The sequence below is a fragment of the Myotis myotis genome, unplaced genomic scaffold (assembly GCF_014108235.1).
Source record: "Myotis myotis isolate mMyoMyo1 unplaced genomic scaffold, mMyoMyo1.p scaffold_m19_p_16, whole genome shotgun sequence".
In the NCBI taxonomy this organism is placed as follows: Eukaryota; Metazoa; Chordata; class Mammalia; order Chiroptera; family Vespertilionidae; genus Myotis; species Myotis myotis.
In genome coordinates this window covers 1,048,599-1,065,000 of record NW_023416320.1, presented here as the reverse complement: position 1 = coordinate 1,065,000, position 16,402 = coordinate 1,048,599, and the positions used below count along the sequence as shown (strand labels likewise).

General features: G+C 55.0%; 1 protein-coding gene across 2 annotated transcripts in view; it reads right to left on the bottom strand.

Annotated features, from left to right (window-relative positions):
- Nucleotides 1-16,402, bottom strand: part of TRAPPC9 (trafficking protein particle complex 9) — a 166,181-nt gene that overhangs the window by 93,576 nt on the left and 56,203 nt on the right. For both annotated transcript variants that reach the window (XM_036337598.1, XM_036337599.1), the window contains 3 exons: nucleotides 16,148-16,311; nucleotides 15,246-15,398; nucleotides 13,216-13,340 (listed from right to left, as the gene is read on the bottom strand). In XM_036337598.1, coding sequence (XP_036193491.1) covers nucleotides 13,216-13,340; nucleotides 15,246-15,398; nucleotides 16,148-16,311 — 442 coding nt within the window. The remainder of the gene's footprint in view (nucleotides 1-13,215; nucleotides 13,341-15,245; nucleotides 15,399-16,147; nucleotides 16,312-16,402) is intronic.

Genomic DNA, 16,402 nt, shown 5'->3' with positions numbered 1-16,402 from the left:
CCTTTTTCACGAAATTCAGTAATTTTTCTTTAAAACAAGGGGCACGGTCTTTTAACATAAGAGTAATGGATGTACCCTGTCAAAACGTGAGCAAGCTGTCCGTAGGAAAATGGAATTAGCAGCCACTATGTTCCTACGTGCCAGGCAGCGCGGTGGCCGATCTCGTCATCTCTCCCCGAAATGTGTTGGCAAGGACTGACCCAATGTGATCTCACAGCTTAACAAGCTGGCCCTGGGGACGGGAGGCCCTCCCCCAGGCTCCCTTCTTTGCTTAGTTGGAGGAATATTGAAAGAGCACCTGCTATGGCCCGGGCTGAAGTTCCAGGTGCTAAAGAGGCGGCAGCGAACAAGCAGAGTCCTGCCCTCAGCCAGCTCCTGGCCCAGCGGGTGACAGAGGACGGCTGGGGAGCCAGGCTGGGAGGCCCGGCCCCTTACTTCACGCGGCCGCCAGCCTCCCGCCCTGCTCTCCTCTGCCCTCTTTCCCAGACACTCAGGACCTGCAATTCCACTTGGCCCACCTTGGATTCACAAGCCCAGCTCATCCCGCACTCACGGCCACCTCTGCTGGATGCGGATGCAGACCCTGCTGAAGGTGCCGTGCGCACAGCAGACCCCCAGTGACTCTTTGGTGAATGACTGTCCAAAACCCACACCCTCCATCCCACTGTTTCCAACTCCTCAGACATGGGCGGTGTCCTCCCGGCAAAGGTGTGCCTCCTGCCTCCGGCTCATGTCCGCAGGGGACGCACGTGAGGAAGGGAAAGGGAGTCTGCACTTTTAATAAACAGCATTTCACAGGTAATGCGGAGTTTATCCTGAATCTCACTCAAACCACTCGGCTGAAGGGAGGAAGGAAACCAGGTCTCTCACTCTGCAAATCCAAAGGAAACCATGCGTTCCATGCAACAGAGGCGCTAACAAATAAACCAGATGCTCAGCACTGTTTCCAGCTCCGTCTCCCTGAGGACGGGCGGCCCCGTGCGGTGAGGCCGGGGAACTGCACCGACGGCCGCTGCCTGCTCAAGCCTAGAAAATAGGATCCCGAGTGGGTTTCTTGGCCTCTGTTTCGGCTGCTGCCCTATTTCATAGCCAGTGAAGAGGAGCAGACAGCGGGGAACCAGACTATCCTGAGTTTAGAAGCAAGAGGAGAACAGCGCCGTTGCTGCAAACACTGGTGCTCGCTGTGTGCCCTGTCGTGCGTCCAGTGCGTCCATGACGGAGTTAGTCTTGTGGGCTTTTATTCTCCCTGCCGTACAGACGAGGAGGCTGAGGCTCAGAGGAGTCGGTGGCCGGCTCAAAGGTCTCAGCAGGTAAGGGACGCACCTGGAGGTCCCTAGACCCCCAGGGGCACCGCGTCTGAGGCACACCCCTTCCCTGTCCTAGAAGAGAAGATGCGGGCATTCACAGGGTGGTTTCTGTGTGCGGGCACCTTGCCAACCTGATCTCTCCCTGCCCATTCGAGTAAACCTACCCCTCTCCCAGACGCAGGCTGGGCTCAGAGACTGAGCCCATGAGGACACCCAGCACATCACCGTGAAGATTCCCTGCTGGTCCTGCTGCTGCAGATAGAACTGCTCGTTCAGCGACAACAGAGATCTCACCCTGAGCAAGGCTGGACCAGAGGGCAGAGAGCAGGAAGGGGCGTGCAGGTGAGCCCAGCCGGAGCCAGCCACCAGGAAAGCGTGAGCAGCCACGCCATGCAAGACACTAAGGAGAAAGCCCGATTCCTGGCACGGTCGCCTCCCCAGGCCCAGGCCCGGAGCTCTGGGCCGGAACTCCATCTTTCTTCTTGGGACAATGGTGCGCCCAGCCCTTACCAGACTTCCGCTGGGACCCCAGCCCCACTATAGGGCAGTCTCCCTGCCTCAAGCTTATGGCCTACCGCTCTGTGTGAACCGTAAGGCACTGACCCTACAGAATCCAAGGGGAATTGAGAATGATGTGCTGTTATAGGGAAAACCCAAAAGAAGGTATAGGGACAGCCCCAACCTGCTACCCTGCTTTCCAACCTCACCCTTCCTCTACATGTGCTGGCACTCAATCTCTAGGCTCATCATTTCCCGCCAACTTCCCTGTTGCTTCAGTCCTCTGTGCCTTTTCACATGCTATTCCCTCTCTGTGGAAGGCTGTTCCATGCACTCCCACCTGAGCCAAGACTGGTTTTTTATTTCCTTAGTAGAGTCTCATTCCGTAGACACAGTACCTATCTTATCTGATCTGTTCTCCCAGGACCAAGTCCAGTGCCTAATACACAGCAGGTGTCCAGTAAATATTTCATGGATGGATGAAGAAATAACCAGTAAACTCCATGGAGCCTGGCCACCCACTACACAATGAACTTGTGGGGAGGGCGTTTGTGGTGGTGGTGCGACACCACGATGTGAATGCACTTAGTGCCACTGGACTGCCCTGAAAAGTGATGAAGAGGGTGTGTTTTATGTTATGTATATTTTACCACAAAATCTAAAACTAAATTTTTAAAGGGCGGTGAGGGACATGGTCCACTTTCGGCTCAGCAGACCTGCCTGCTCCCTGCAGGAAGCGGAGCGCTGCAGGAAAGGAAGGCAGCTGGTGGCCAGGCGCAGGCGGACCTGTGACACCCCCACAGCCAGGACCCTCAGCAGACACAGCCTCCCACCTGCACACCAGGCTCTCCGTGGCTTTCACAGTCAAATCACCGCAGATTCTAACTCGGGCTGGACCCTTCAAGGAGAGGGACTGGCTCCCCGAGGCCCAGACCCTGGCCCAGAGCCCAGCGAGCAGCCGTCAATAAACGGAAGAGGCCACCAGACACTGACAGGGAGCATGTCTGGTCTTCTCGGTGTTATTACAGCCATTTACCAAGAAGGACAATCACATCCAAGCCTGCCTCCTGGGTGCTGAGTGAGCCAATGAATGAATGAATGAAGCAGTGAATGAATGGCCTCAGTAGGAACAGAGGGCAGCAGGCGCAGAACCAGGGGCTCAGAGAGGCCTGCTGCGTGTCTCCAATGCGAACCAGCACCTCGGCCACGTGGTGACGGGAGCAGCAAGAGCGGTGGCCGGGGGAGATGCACTGGCGCTGGACGCCTGCACAGAGAGCTCGGCCACCACGAGCACTCACCCAGCGCTTCCTCTTCCAGGGCATGTGCAGCCTCCTGCCCAGTGAGAGAACGACCTTTCCACGTACGACCCCTGGACCAGCTGAACAAGCTGAGGTGCTGTCCACACCCCTCCTCCCCGGAGCCGGCACTGCCTCCATTTGACACACCTCCCGGCCACGGTCATGCCGCCCAGGCCTGTCTAGGTCTGGAGCCCACCCCCCACCACAGCACCGCACAGACACGCGGGCGCTGGGCCCATCGAGCATGAGCTCTCGCTGTCGCTGCCTCTGCCCTCACAATGGCCCGGGGCACCCAACACACCTTCTAAGTGGGAGCTCCTCATCTTCAAACAAACTGAAACCCACGATCAGGTCCCGGAGATGTGGATGCAAATTAATGTCAACAGAAATGTCACAGCGAGAACAAGCATGAAGCACACAGCTGCGTCTCCAGGGACGGGAGTGATACTGCTAACTAACTGGGTGAAGGATGAATGCCACCTAGAACCGTGGTCGGCAAACTGTGGCTCGAGAGCCACATGCTGCTCTTTGGCCCCTTGAGTGTGGCTCTTCCTAAGCCTTAGGAGGACCCTAATTAAGTTAATAACAATGTACCTACCTATATAGTTTAAGTTTTAAAAATTTGGCTCTCAAAAGAAATTTCAATCGTTGTACTGTTGATATTTGGCTCTGTTGACTAACGAGTTTGCCGACCACTGGCCTAGAACATTTCTAAAGAGGGTTTCTAGGCGAGGTGAAGTGGGTAAGAGGCTGACCTGGGGGAGAGGAAACTCCATCCTTTTGCATCTGCCGCCTGCCAGTGCTTGGGAGCGAGGCTCTGAGGGAACCTCCGTGGGAGAGCAGGCCTGGCCCAGCCCCGCCCCGCCACACCCGCCCCGCCCCCGCTCTAACAACAGCCCACGCTCCTCTGTGGACTCGCCCGGCCGGGGTGGCTGCAGGCTCAGCTTGGACACCTGCAAACCCACGCCGACTTCACTCACTTGAGGACCGGAAACAACGTGCAGGATGTCCCTGCGATGCCTGTCACACAGCAGCCATTCTTAACCACGTCCACGAACTATAACCACTAGCAGCCATGACTGCTGAGGCATTTGCCCCACTTCCAGGAGTGGCTGTTTAAGTCCAGCCAAGGTGAGACAGAATCTCCGCCGACTAACAGGCCTCAGACCCCTGCCACACATGGCCCCCTTCCCGCACGGCTGGGAGGGAGGGTCTAAGTCAGTGATGGCGAACCTCTGACACGCAAACTCAGTTTTTTGGTTGATTTTTCTTTGTTAAATGGCATTTAAATATAGAAAATAAATATCAAAAATATAAGTCTTTGTTTTACTATGGTTGCAAATATCAAAAAATTTCTATATGTGACATGGCACCAGAGTTAAGTTTGGGTTTTTCAAAATGCTGACACGCCGAGCTCAAAAGGTTCGCCATCACTGGTCTAAGTAAACGATTCTGAAATCCCCGGCCCCACGATCTAAAACCCAAGTGTGTTCCAAGGTGACTATGCGGTGGGGATCATGGCTGCTCACCTCCAGGAATAAATGTAAATTACACACTTCGAGCGCAGGCCTAGATTATTGCAGATCTCAGCTTAAAAACCGCGAACAGCAATTTAACCAACAAGCCTGACCCACCTTCCTGATCGGGAGCAGCTTCGTACTGGAGCATTGCAGAGTCTACCTGAGTCAGGTGATGGCGAAGCTTGGATACAAATCTGCAAAGTTGAGCTTAAAACATCTAGGGCAGGGCTGTTTGTTTTCAGAGACGTTTGAGAAGTTGACTTGGGGAGGGAGGAGATGACACTCCCCCATCAAGCTTCCTCTGCCGAAGGAACCTGTGCTTTCAGAAAACACGCTCCTTTGATGGCTGTGCCCCGCTAGAGTGTCCAACGGAGCAGCCCGAGGCTGGGCCGGGCGGCAGAGCGAGGGCGCTGCGGTCAGGCGGCCAAGCCACTTCCACGCTGTGCGACTACAGACAAACCAGGGCTGTGAAGAGCCTCGTAGCCCTCGCCTTTCAGGGCTGCTCTGAGAATGACCGAGAATTTGCACGCAGCCTGGCGCTGAGACTACGCTGGTTCCCACGTGTGGAAGCTGCTGTCTGCTCGTTTTGCAAAAGGGAAGCGGAGTCCAGTCCTGCCTCCAGGGCTCACCTAGGGATTCTTTTCTTCTTTTTTAAGATTTTTTTTAAAATATATATTTATTAAAGGGCAGATAATATATATTTTTATTGATTTCAGAGAGGAAGGGAGAAGGAGAGAGAGAGAGAGACATCAGAGAATCACTGATCGGCTGCCTGCCTCCTGCACGTCCTCCACTGGGGATCGAGCCTGCAACCCAGGCACGTGCCCTGACTGGGAATCAAACCGTGACCTCCTGGTTCATAGGTTGATGCTCAACCACTGAGCCACGCCAGCGGGGCTGGAGCCTCAGATCCTAACCAGTTTCAGCGCCTCGTTCTAACCGGGGGCTGCAGACTATAGACTGCTCTCAGGCTCAGCGCCTGCTGTGGAGGCCTCTCCAGATGAAACAGTGATGTGGTTAACTTCCTGTCTCCTTACCAGATATGTAATGACACTCCGGCCACAAGCCAACCCTTAGGGATATTTCTTTAATGAGTTTCGTGGTTCTTTATAAAATATCTATATCTCTTCAAGAGGACAGAACAGAAAATGAAAGAACAGAGAACAAAGGGGAAGATGAAGACCTGTCCGGGGGAGGCAGCCCCGCGTAAAGACAGGACAGAGCAGTGGTTGGCCCCTGAGGGCCTCTCCCTGGAGGGTACACAGCATGGGGTGAGCTGGCCTGCGCCTGCTCGTGCAGTGGAGGGCGTTCAAGTAACAAGAGGACGGCTGGTCTCCTCAGGAGGCCTGCGCAGTGAGGTGAGGAGGAGGCTGCACCACGGGCCGGGCGGGCCGCTGTCTCCAGACTCGGGAGCCACGCCTCCCTCCCTCCTCAGGCATTCACGGTGCCCAGCATCTGACCTGACTCAGACAGGCTCTGTCACCTCCTGATGCTGCACAATTAGGAGCTGACAAAGCCGGGACTGAACCCAGGGCGCTGGGAGACAGGCTTGGGGAGGGCTGTGGGGACTCTGCTATCTTTGAAGCTTTTCTGTCCATTTAAAAGGATTCCAAAATAAAAAGGAACTTTTTAAAAGGAGGCCACAGCCCAGGGTCACGCGCTCTCTCACCTGAGGGGCAGGAGGAAGGTGTGAGCTGGGAGGTGGGGCTGCGGAGGCTGCAAAGGCCAAGTGTCCACACACTGAAGATGCTGAGAGCCTTCGGGCCAAGGGAGCCCAGCCGGTCCTCCAGCCGCGGAGCACCCGCTGCTTCCCGAGCCGAAGGCCAGAGATTGGCGAGCATCCTCCACTCTTCATGCAGCCTCAGCAGACTTATTTTTTGGAATTGTTTAAATTGACCCTACGGCGCTGCATGCTTCTCTAGATTAAGTTTCTGGGGGGCGGTTCCTGCCTCCCCATTTCCCAGGGAAGCACGGCCTCACGTGCACAGCACTGCTCCTGACGTCGCGGGGCTGCGGCCGATGGCTTTTGCTTAGCACCCGATGGCCATTTGGCAGATGCTGTTGCACACTCTTCCGGAAAACCTGTCGCCGAGTCTCCACTCCCTGTCCGATGCCTACTGTGGCTCGAGGCTCTTGGACTCCCCAGAACGGCTCCAACCGGAAACATTGTATCTGGTTGTCATTTGTACCTTCTGTCAGATGACAGGTCTTGATATTTAATGTGAAAACACAGTCATTCTTTAACTGAGTCATTTGGATGCTGGTGACATTTCTACACATCACACCTGACTCCCACTCAGGAGCTTGTCAAAGGGGAAGGAGGAGAAAGCAGACAGCAGCGGGGGTGGGGGCGTCCCTGGGCTCAGGGAGGAGGTGACAGCCAGTGTGGCGAAGGCCTGCTACCACGAGGACACGGGCAACGCGGGGACAGATGCAGCAGTATACACAGCCTCCGTGTCCACGGAGGAACAGTGCGTACACATGGGGCTCCGGGGAACAAGGGAGGACCCACACTGGGGGCGAGACCTCAGACTCAGACAAGCCTGAGCCTGGTGCAACGACGCCATTTCTTAGCTGTGTCAACTGTCACGAAGTGTCTGCTGTAAGCCTCGGTTTCCCCAACCCAAATGGAGACACCGGTAGATGACAGGTTGTTGCCAAGACGGAAAGAGAGCACGGCGCCAGGCTGGTGTTTGGAAATGCGGGGCACTGGTCCATCACCGCTCTCGGGGCCAAAGCACCCCACTCTCGGAGTCTGTTATTACCGCCTCCGCAATGAGTTCCAGTGCCGGGAGCCGGTCCATCCTTGCTGTTTCAAGGGACCTGGCGTGTATGGCATACTGTTCTTTATATGTTTGCTCACCTTCTTGGCGCTATGTGTTTTAACCAAGGTCACCTCTCCGAGAAAGGTTGTTTCCCCTGGTAAGGATTTTCCCCCGAAGTTAGGGAGGGAATAAAACCCCTTAACTAAAGGCCAGGCGGGTAGTTAATCACTAACTACGAACAATCATGCTTAAGCTACATAATCTTTACTCCCTGGAATGGAGATAAGAAACGACCTAACCTTTGGAATAGAGATTGATAGGATTGAATCAACTGGTATAAATACAGATGTAACAAGACAACAGGAGACAGAACTTAGAAGACAGAACCTAGATGCAGAACCTACACAGAACCTAGAGACAGAAGAACTTCGCTGGAGAGAACATGGCAAAAGATCATGGACAGAAACTGGCCACAGAACCTAGAGACAGAACCTAGCGAGAGAACCTGGCTGAAGAACCTAGAGACAGAACCTGGCTACAGAACCTGGATAGAACATGGCAACAGAACCTGACTAGAACCTGGTGACTGAACCTGGCTGGAGAACCTAGCGAGGGAACATGGCTACAGAACCTGGCTGGAGAACCTGGAGAACCTGGCTGGAGAACCTAGCAAGAGAACATGGACACAGAACCTGGCTGGAGATCCTAACCAGAGCTTCGCTGGAGATCCTGACCAGAACTTGGCTAGAGATCCTGGCTAGGCTGCTGATCAACTGAACACTGTCTCCGTGTCATTCCTTCTTCGCCGACTCCGTCCACACCTTTGGGGACCCCTGGACCTGCTGGGGTTGGACCCCAGCATTCCAGGGCTCAGTTAGAGTTCCACTCTTAAGCTAACTTCCAGGGAGATGAAAATCAGCGCTCTAGCTGTGCAGCCTGGAGGGGTCGGCCACAGTGCTATGCGTGTCTCCAGCTCGCTTCCTTCCAGGGCCTGAGCAACATCAAAGAGAAGACGGTGCTGGATTAAAACCAACTTCCGTGGCGCACAGAGCGGGCACGTGAGTGGTCCGGGCAGTGTGCTGGTTTGGACTAATTAGTTATAATAGAATCTGGGAGTCAAGTGGGGGAAATTTTAATATTGTCTGGATATTAGAAGCAATAAAAATGTACTGAGACATGAAACTGTACAGTACGGACAAAGCAAATTATAAAACGGACTCGCGACCACACAGCGAGGCAGCAAGAGGCGTTCGTCAGCCGGGTGCCATCCTCAGCCTCAGCTCAGAACCTACTAGGAAACATGGCAGGTGGTAACCATGGCAGCTGGTGCTGGCATCCCAGGTGCCCTGACTTCTGTGCAGCAAGCCGTCTACCAGGCTGGTGTGCTGACAGCCTATCCAGAGCACAGCGGGCCCCACCCTGCTCCATCCTGCACTTCCCCAGCGCCTCTCACAGCCTGAGGTCGCATTGCTGGGTCTCCTGCCAGGGGCCGCTCCGGAACCGCCTGCTCCCAGGACTGGCCTGGAGGAGTGAACAAAATGCCACAGGGATTCGATGCACAACGAATATCACAGAAGCAAAGTCCTAAAGGTGTCACAGAACCCCAAGGAACATTCTTTGGGCCTTGACCTTAATTCTGTTCCAGAATTCCCCCTGCAGTAGACTCCACTCCTTACTGCTCAATTCCTATTAAGTGTTGAAATTGTTGGGCAGATTAAAGGATTCCGTTGGAGCTTTGGTGCTTAAACTTTGCGGAGAGAACTTCCCCGTCTCTGTAACTATTACCGGGACAGATTAGAAATAATTTGGAACTGAATTGGATTTGCCATTTGGTAAGCTTTTCTTATCTGCCAGGGCTAATAGCAGACACTTTGCTCCTTATAATAGCCCAGGAGGAAGACCTATTATCTGCATTTTACAGATTAAAACTGAGGGTCAGATAGGCGAGAAAGCTTGCTCTCTGCTCTATAAATACGGCCAGAATCGATACAGGATGTTTTGTATCCCACAAGTCTGGAAACTTAGAAATAGCGCCAGCTTTGGACTCAGACGTATCTGGGCCTGAGTATTAACTTCTACTTGGTAACGCCGTGACCTTGGGCACGTTATTTAATCTTCCTGAGCGGCGGGTAATTTCCACCTGAATAACGGGACGCTGCCGTCATGAGCGCAGCAACTGGACACACTGTTGAAAGCACTAACCTCGCTGGTGTGGACCCCAAGCCCCTCCGGCCTCGGCACGCTCCACCCTCGCCGTCCTGTGCGCAAGCAGTCAATGAGCAAATGCACTGTCCCCTCCCAGCCGATGGGAGCCTTCATTCTGCCACCGGACGGGCTCACGTAAAGTTTCCATTTGTAACACAGCATAACAAAACGGGCCATTTGTTGTAACACAGTTTTTTTAACTACATTTGCTCTTTAGGTTTCTTAGCAGAGCCTTCCAGTCGGCCCGTTGATAAATGCAATTGTTGAAATGAAACATACGTGAACATACATGAACATCCCAGGGCTCCAGTGTAAAGGCTGAAATGACAGGAGTATTCAACAGACCGAAGCCATCACCTGAGGGCTGTCACCGCCAGGCCGGGCCGAATGAGCACACACCGCTTGGCCTCCCTGATGCCCAGACTCTTTGGATTAGAGTCCGTGGACGGGGAGGGTGTCGCTGAGCTGTGGGGAGCATCTGATCTGGGAAGATCTACTTCAGCCTGAGCAGGGACCAGCCCGTGGCCTTGAGGACATTCCTGGGAACTCAGGGATAAAGCACAGAATGACAGCAGAGGTGGGAGTGGGGGGCGGGTGGAGATGCGGGGAAGGAGCGCTGGCTCTGCTCACGCCACCTGGAAGGCCTGGCAGGCAAGACAGCCTCGAGCGTGGCCCTGAGACTGGGGACATGCTGGGAATTGGAGGAACAGAGGGAGGACCTTGGTCAGTCGCAGAGACTGCAGCCCAGCTGAAGGGCAGGGGACGGGGTGTGGCTCAGGGGGGCAGCCTGCGTGGCTGCCCCCAGGGACAGTCACTCTGCACCTCTGCGGACAGTGGGAGTGTAGGTGGTGGGCTGAGGAGGGTCCCTTCCGGTTCTCAGTCGGTGAGTTTTATTGGAAACAAACAGGGCACGTCGTCGATGCCTTTTCTGCAGCCATCATGGAGACGCTGGTAGTTTTCCTTTCTGGTCTGTTGGTACTGAGAACTGCATGTGTTGTGTTGCTAATGTTAAAACCAGTCTTGCAGTCCCCAGGTAACCCCACTTGGTCCACATTCTACATGTTGTGGAACGGGACATGCCCGGAGCCTGTGCCCAGGTCCTTGTGGCTCCACACCCTCTCCATCGGCTTTGGTACCAGGGCAACACTGACCCCACAGAACACTTAGGAGTATTCACTCTCTTTCAAGTTTCCTGAAAGAAGAGTTTACATAAAACCCACGTTATTCCTCCCTTAAATGCTTCATAAAATGCATGACTGAAACCATCGGGCTGGGAATGTTCTCTATGGGGAGGTTTTTACAAGAGTCCCATTTCCTTAACGGCTACAAGGCTATTCCGACTGTTTCTGTGAGCAAGCCCACCAGCCTTGCGCAGGCCGCTGCACGTCACAGTGGGGACGCGAGGCCTGGAGGCCGTGCTGCGGGGCCTGGCTGAGGGGAAGGTCATTTCTAACCTGCGTCCACATCACACAATCTGTTGTCCTCCGACTCGCCACACAGCGCGCAGAACGACTCCTCGGGACCATGGACAGACAGCGGGTGCCCGCTGGACAGGGACACGTCTTCCCGGAACCTGAGGACACACTCCCTTCTCACTTTCTGAGGGCCTCCCTCAAAGCTGCTTCCACTGACTCACTTGTTTCCATGACTACGCCATTCCTGGGGACAGCTTTACAGGTTGAGCACATTTCCAATGAAATCATCTTTCCTGCTTTGGGGAGATGTGTGAGGTAACAAGCTGGGCAGTGCCAGGAGGCCGGGCGATAGGGGCCCCCGCAGCAGCACCCCAAGCCTGGCACACAGCGCCACGTGCCCCTCAGGAGTCCCACAGAACCGCAGCAGATGCGCCCTGACACCGGGGGGCCCTGCATCGTTTCAGTTTCGAGCTCCCCATCACCTTCCCCACAACAGACCACCGACTAATGCAGTTGCTCCCACGCACCCCTCCCCACTGCCTTTGGGGGCACGGGGTCTGTCACCTGGGACATCCTGCTCCGAGTCTGGATATGGGTCCCATCCTACTTAGGGTCCAGGTTAGAAGGGACCCGGATTCTACCCTGGATCCGTCACCGCTAACTCCATGAACCAGGGTGAGGCCCAGACCTTCCCCAAATCCCAGTGTCCCCCCCTTCCCTGACGAGATATTTCAAACGCTGAGAACACCTCTGAGCAGACAGCACTGGGCATGGCCAGGCCTGCAGAGCACAGTCCACCACGGCCAGCTCCTTTCCTCCGGGGCCCGGGCAAGAAGCCAACACTCAGAAGGCTCAGTGGGCCTGGCGGACAGACAGGAATGACTGGAAGGGACGGAGAGAACCTATAAACCGCCACGGTTGGTGGGGCCAAACCGAGGACTGGAAAGCAGGATCAAGAGGCTTGCCCTGGCCAGTGTGCTCAGTGGTTAGAGTGTCAGCCTGCTCACCACAGGGTCTCAGGGTCAATTCCAGGTCAAGGGAATGTACCTGGGTTGCAAGTTCGATCCACAGCCCCGGTCAGGGTGCGTTCAGGAGACAACCAATCCATGTGTCTCTCTCACACAATGCTTCTCTCCCTCCCTCCCTTCCACTCTCTCTGAAAATCATGGAAAAAATATCCTTGGGAGAGGATTAGCAGAGAGGGAGGGAGGGAGGGAGGGAGGGAGGGAGGGAGGGAGAGAGAGAGAGAGAGAGAGAGAGAGAGAGAGAGAGAGAGAGAGAGAGAGGGAGAGAGGGGCGCTTTGGGCTCAATGCACAAAACTCAGGAGAGCGGTGGAGGGAGGGCATGTCACAGTGCGACGGGCAGGGGCTGGAGGGACTGAGCGTGTCGCCTCTCCCGGAGCCAGCGCCCTCACTGGAGGAGAAGACCACCCTCAGAGTCATCGTGAGAATTAGGAGAACAATTTCCGTACAAGTGCCAGACAACAAGGATGCACTCAGTAAACAGTAATGGTATTTAAATAATTGTATTTAAATACACGTGCAAGCAGCACCACATTTATAATCATTATAAAACACGCAACTCCAACTGAAGAAAAATTCATGCACCACCTCCATCACCCAACCAGCAGGAAGGGCGAGGCCCGGATTTTTAAATCTGACTCTGCGACCCGAAACCTGTGCTCCAGTTCAGACGCAGGAGCTCTGTGGACCTGACCCCCTCTGCTTGCCGGAGGCCCCCACGCACCCCAACCTCGCACTGCACCCGCCTGCTACCGCACGTGCCTCTGGCTGCCTGACTGTCTGGAAACCAATGAGGGGAAGGAGGTGCCAAAGAAATAAGAAAAGTTTACGGGATCAACATCTGAACTGGGAATAATAATGCAATCAATGCGTTTTTCAAATGAAGAAAGAGGCAGGAAACAGCCTACGCCACTCAGGGCCAGCCTTGGTTGAACCCCCGCATTCCCAGATTTCATGGACGCGAGTCAGCAACACCACGGTTGGAGCACGCTGGCCCAGGGAGCCTGCTTCCCACGCCGGCGAGAGGAGCACCCAAGAAACCACATTCCACAAACACACCACTGCTGCCACACCCACGCCGCCTTCCCTTTTGGAGAAACACCCAGAACCTTGCCTCCGGAAAGGCTCGGCAAGAGCCGAGCGCCAACCCTGTGGCCAGCGGCATGCGTGTGGGGCCAACTCACCTTCGTGTGGCTCGGGTCCCCAGGCTTGCTGCCCTCGGGCGGGTTCGCGCCCTTGCTCTCCACACGTGGCCTCACTACTTGGCGGAAAGGGCTGCACAGGGGGAAGCCGCTCACGCTGATCCCATCTGAAAGGTGAGGATGGAGTGAAGTGAGAGGGCAGCTGGATGGAGGGAGGAGCTCTCGCTCAGACATAAACAGTAAGAGGGGAGAGCCAGCCTCTGCCAGCCCAGCCTGCGCTTCCTGCACTCTGGTGACGCCCCGGAACGAGCACCCACACCCGCAGCAGGAAAAGCTGCGTGGAGACACACAGCCCAGCACCAAGTTCCCCAGAGGGGCCTGCAGGTTCCAGAAGAGACCTGGACCCAGGGGCCGAGGATGTGAGCAGGGCCTCTGACGTAGTCGCAGGGCCAGGTGGGGAAAACCCTGGCGTGGAGTGTCCCCCAAGGAGGCAGGACACTGACGCTGAGTCCCGGAATGTCTGGGTGGGACCCCAAAGGATGACACACTAAGTGAAGGGCAGACTGGAAACAGCGCAGCCTCACAGGGACCACGGCCAGGCTCTGAGTCCTGTTGTTCCTGCTCCTGGATCCAGGCACTTCCACCAAAACTCTTCCCCGGGTCCCCCCTCCTCCCAGTGTCTTTGTCTCTGGTCACAGGCATCCTCTTCCATAACACTCCCCTGCACCGTGTGACCCCGGGACCCGCTCCCTGCCTGCAGTCCAGACCCAGGAGCACAAGCTGCTGCCAGGGACGTGGGTGGAGATCAGACCCTGGAGGCCTGACTCCCAGCCTCTCCACCATCCGGCTGAATGGCCTCGGCCAAGTCCCTTTTCGTCTTTGAGCCTGAAGTGCCTCATCCCTAAAGCAGGAGCAGCTATAACACACGGACCGTGGGGTTGTCTGGAAGCATGAATGAGTCACTGCATATAAAGTACGTATCTCAGCGCCCGGCACCGGCAAGCATCCAACAGAAACCGCTACAATTACTACAGCAATGTGTGTGTGTCCCCGACTCCTCACTGACTACAAACTGCATGAAGGCAGAATCCTCGTCACTCCCTCTGCCGGACCTCCCAAAGCAGCTGGCACGGGCTCATGCAGATCACAAGCCCTCAGTAAATGGTAAGTAAATGAATTAATAAGACAAAACCCATAACTAACCTAGTCTCTCAAGTTCGACTTGACCACATCACTTTCTTAGCACACAGGGAAGGCTGGGAGAGGCTGGCTGGGAGACCAAGTTCAGTTTCCAGAGAGCAAGAGAGACATCTAGCCTCTGAAGGTACAATCCACTGCCTTACCGAGGGTCAGGCCTCTGTACCTGCTGCTCCCTGAGGTTAAATGGGGTCATGAGGATGGGGCCTAAGCCCACACGGCTGGTGCCCTTACAACAGACACCAGAGAGCTCTCTCTGCCACATGAGGACATGGTGGGGTCAGGTAGGCATCTGCAGGCCAGGAGAAGGCCCCTCACCAGAACCCAGCCATGCCAGCCCCTGCTCTCAGACGCCCACCCTTCAGAGCCGTGAGAAATAAATTTCTGTTGTACAGCCACACTGTCGGTGGTCTTTTGTTATGGCAGAGCTAACTAATACACCCACAATGCCGCCACATGAATGTCTGAATGCATGCTTCATAATTTGACATAATTAATCCATGGGATCTTATCTGTAATCAGAGATTCCCAAATATAAAGTCCCATGTTCTCTAGACTCCGAGGCCTCAGAAAAATCACCAGACTCTGAGGAGAGCTTGATCATCCCCTAATTAGATCACAGCAGGTGAACTTGAAAAATGCAGTTCCCTTACTCCACCAACTCAGGGTGCCCTCCTGGCCCCTGATCACAGCACAATGAAGGGTGTGAACGAGGAACTGTAACTGAAAAGCCCTTTGCTGCTCTCAGATAAATGGGGACTCACTCGGGTAATGAGGCGCCCAGGAGTCTCAAGCAGCTTGGGTTAGTGAGTGGCAAGCAAGGGCGGCGGCGCAGCTCGGGGACCGCGGAGCGCTAATGGGAACAGGAAGCTCACCGTCGCTGAGGTCTTGGAGGAGGTTCTCCTGGCACGAGAAGTCCAGCTTCACCTGGATGTTGACAGTGAGCGTGGCCACCTGGCCGGGCTGCAGCGGAAACTGGGCCAGGGCTTCTTCCAGCTTCCAGCTCAGGAAGTCGCCGTACAGCTTTTCTGCAATGACAACAACAGTGCGATGGTGATAACGTGACTGAGGCAACAGGAGGCTCGCTGATCCCCTGGGGAGTTCTGATGCATTCTCAGAAAGCCCAGAAAAACGCAAACCATTTCAAATGTTATAGATCAAAGTACCAAGAAAGTGCCAGTCCTGGGTGTTGGGAGGCCATCACGTGGGTGTATGAGTGAGGCACAAAGAGGAGTGAGGCGCCAAGCTTGAAGTCAAGTCACCTTTGCAACCACTGAGCAGCTTCCTGTGGTTTTCCACAAGGAGTGTGCATGGCACAGGCTCCTAAATGCACACACGTGCTAACGGCTCACTGTCAGAGTCCACCCTCCAGGGCACACATGGAGATGCCCTGTGCCTCGGGCCTGCTGAGGTCAGTGGCCCACGGAGAGCCTGTCGGAGGGATGCATGGGCTCCAGGGGCTGGACCCACTCAGGAAACCCTGGCTGCAGGTGACAGGTGGGTCCCAGGCAAAACTCTTCTGAACCTGCAAACGCCCCTGCATTCATGCGCTCAAGAATGCTTCCTGAGGGTCTACGATAGAAAGGCGGGTACAGGGTGCGTCCTCTGCTCCATTAGCCTCCCGCGTGCACTCTTCACACATGACTAGAACGCCACTCTCACGAGAGCATCAGACAGAGGGAGAAGCTTTCAGACGCTCTGCACACGGCACGGAACAGCGTGTCTTCTGGGAATAGAGAGAGAAACTGCTCAGGGCAAACATGCCGGGAGCACCCACCTTTGGAGGTGAGGACTTTGGAGGTGACTTCCAGCTTCTCCAAGGGCTCCACTCCGATGTTCTCCAACTTGATGACAAGCTGCTGCGTCTCTCCGTTGTAAAGCTGGACGGACACATGCGTGGATATTTCGTCACCAGAGGCAGGTTGCAAGGAGTGCGCAGATCTAGGATAATGGTAGTAACAATGATGCATCATAAAAAGAAAGAAGAAAAGAAAACCAATGCATTTTAGAAGTATTCATATCACCGCACGTA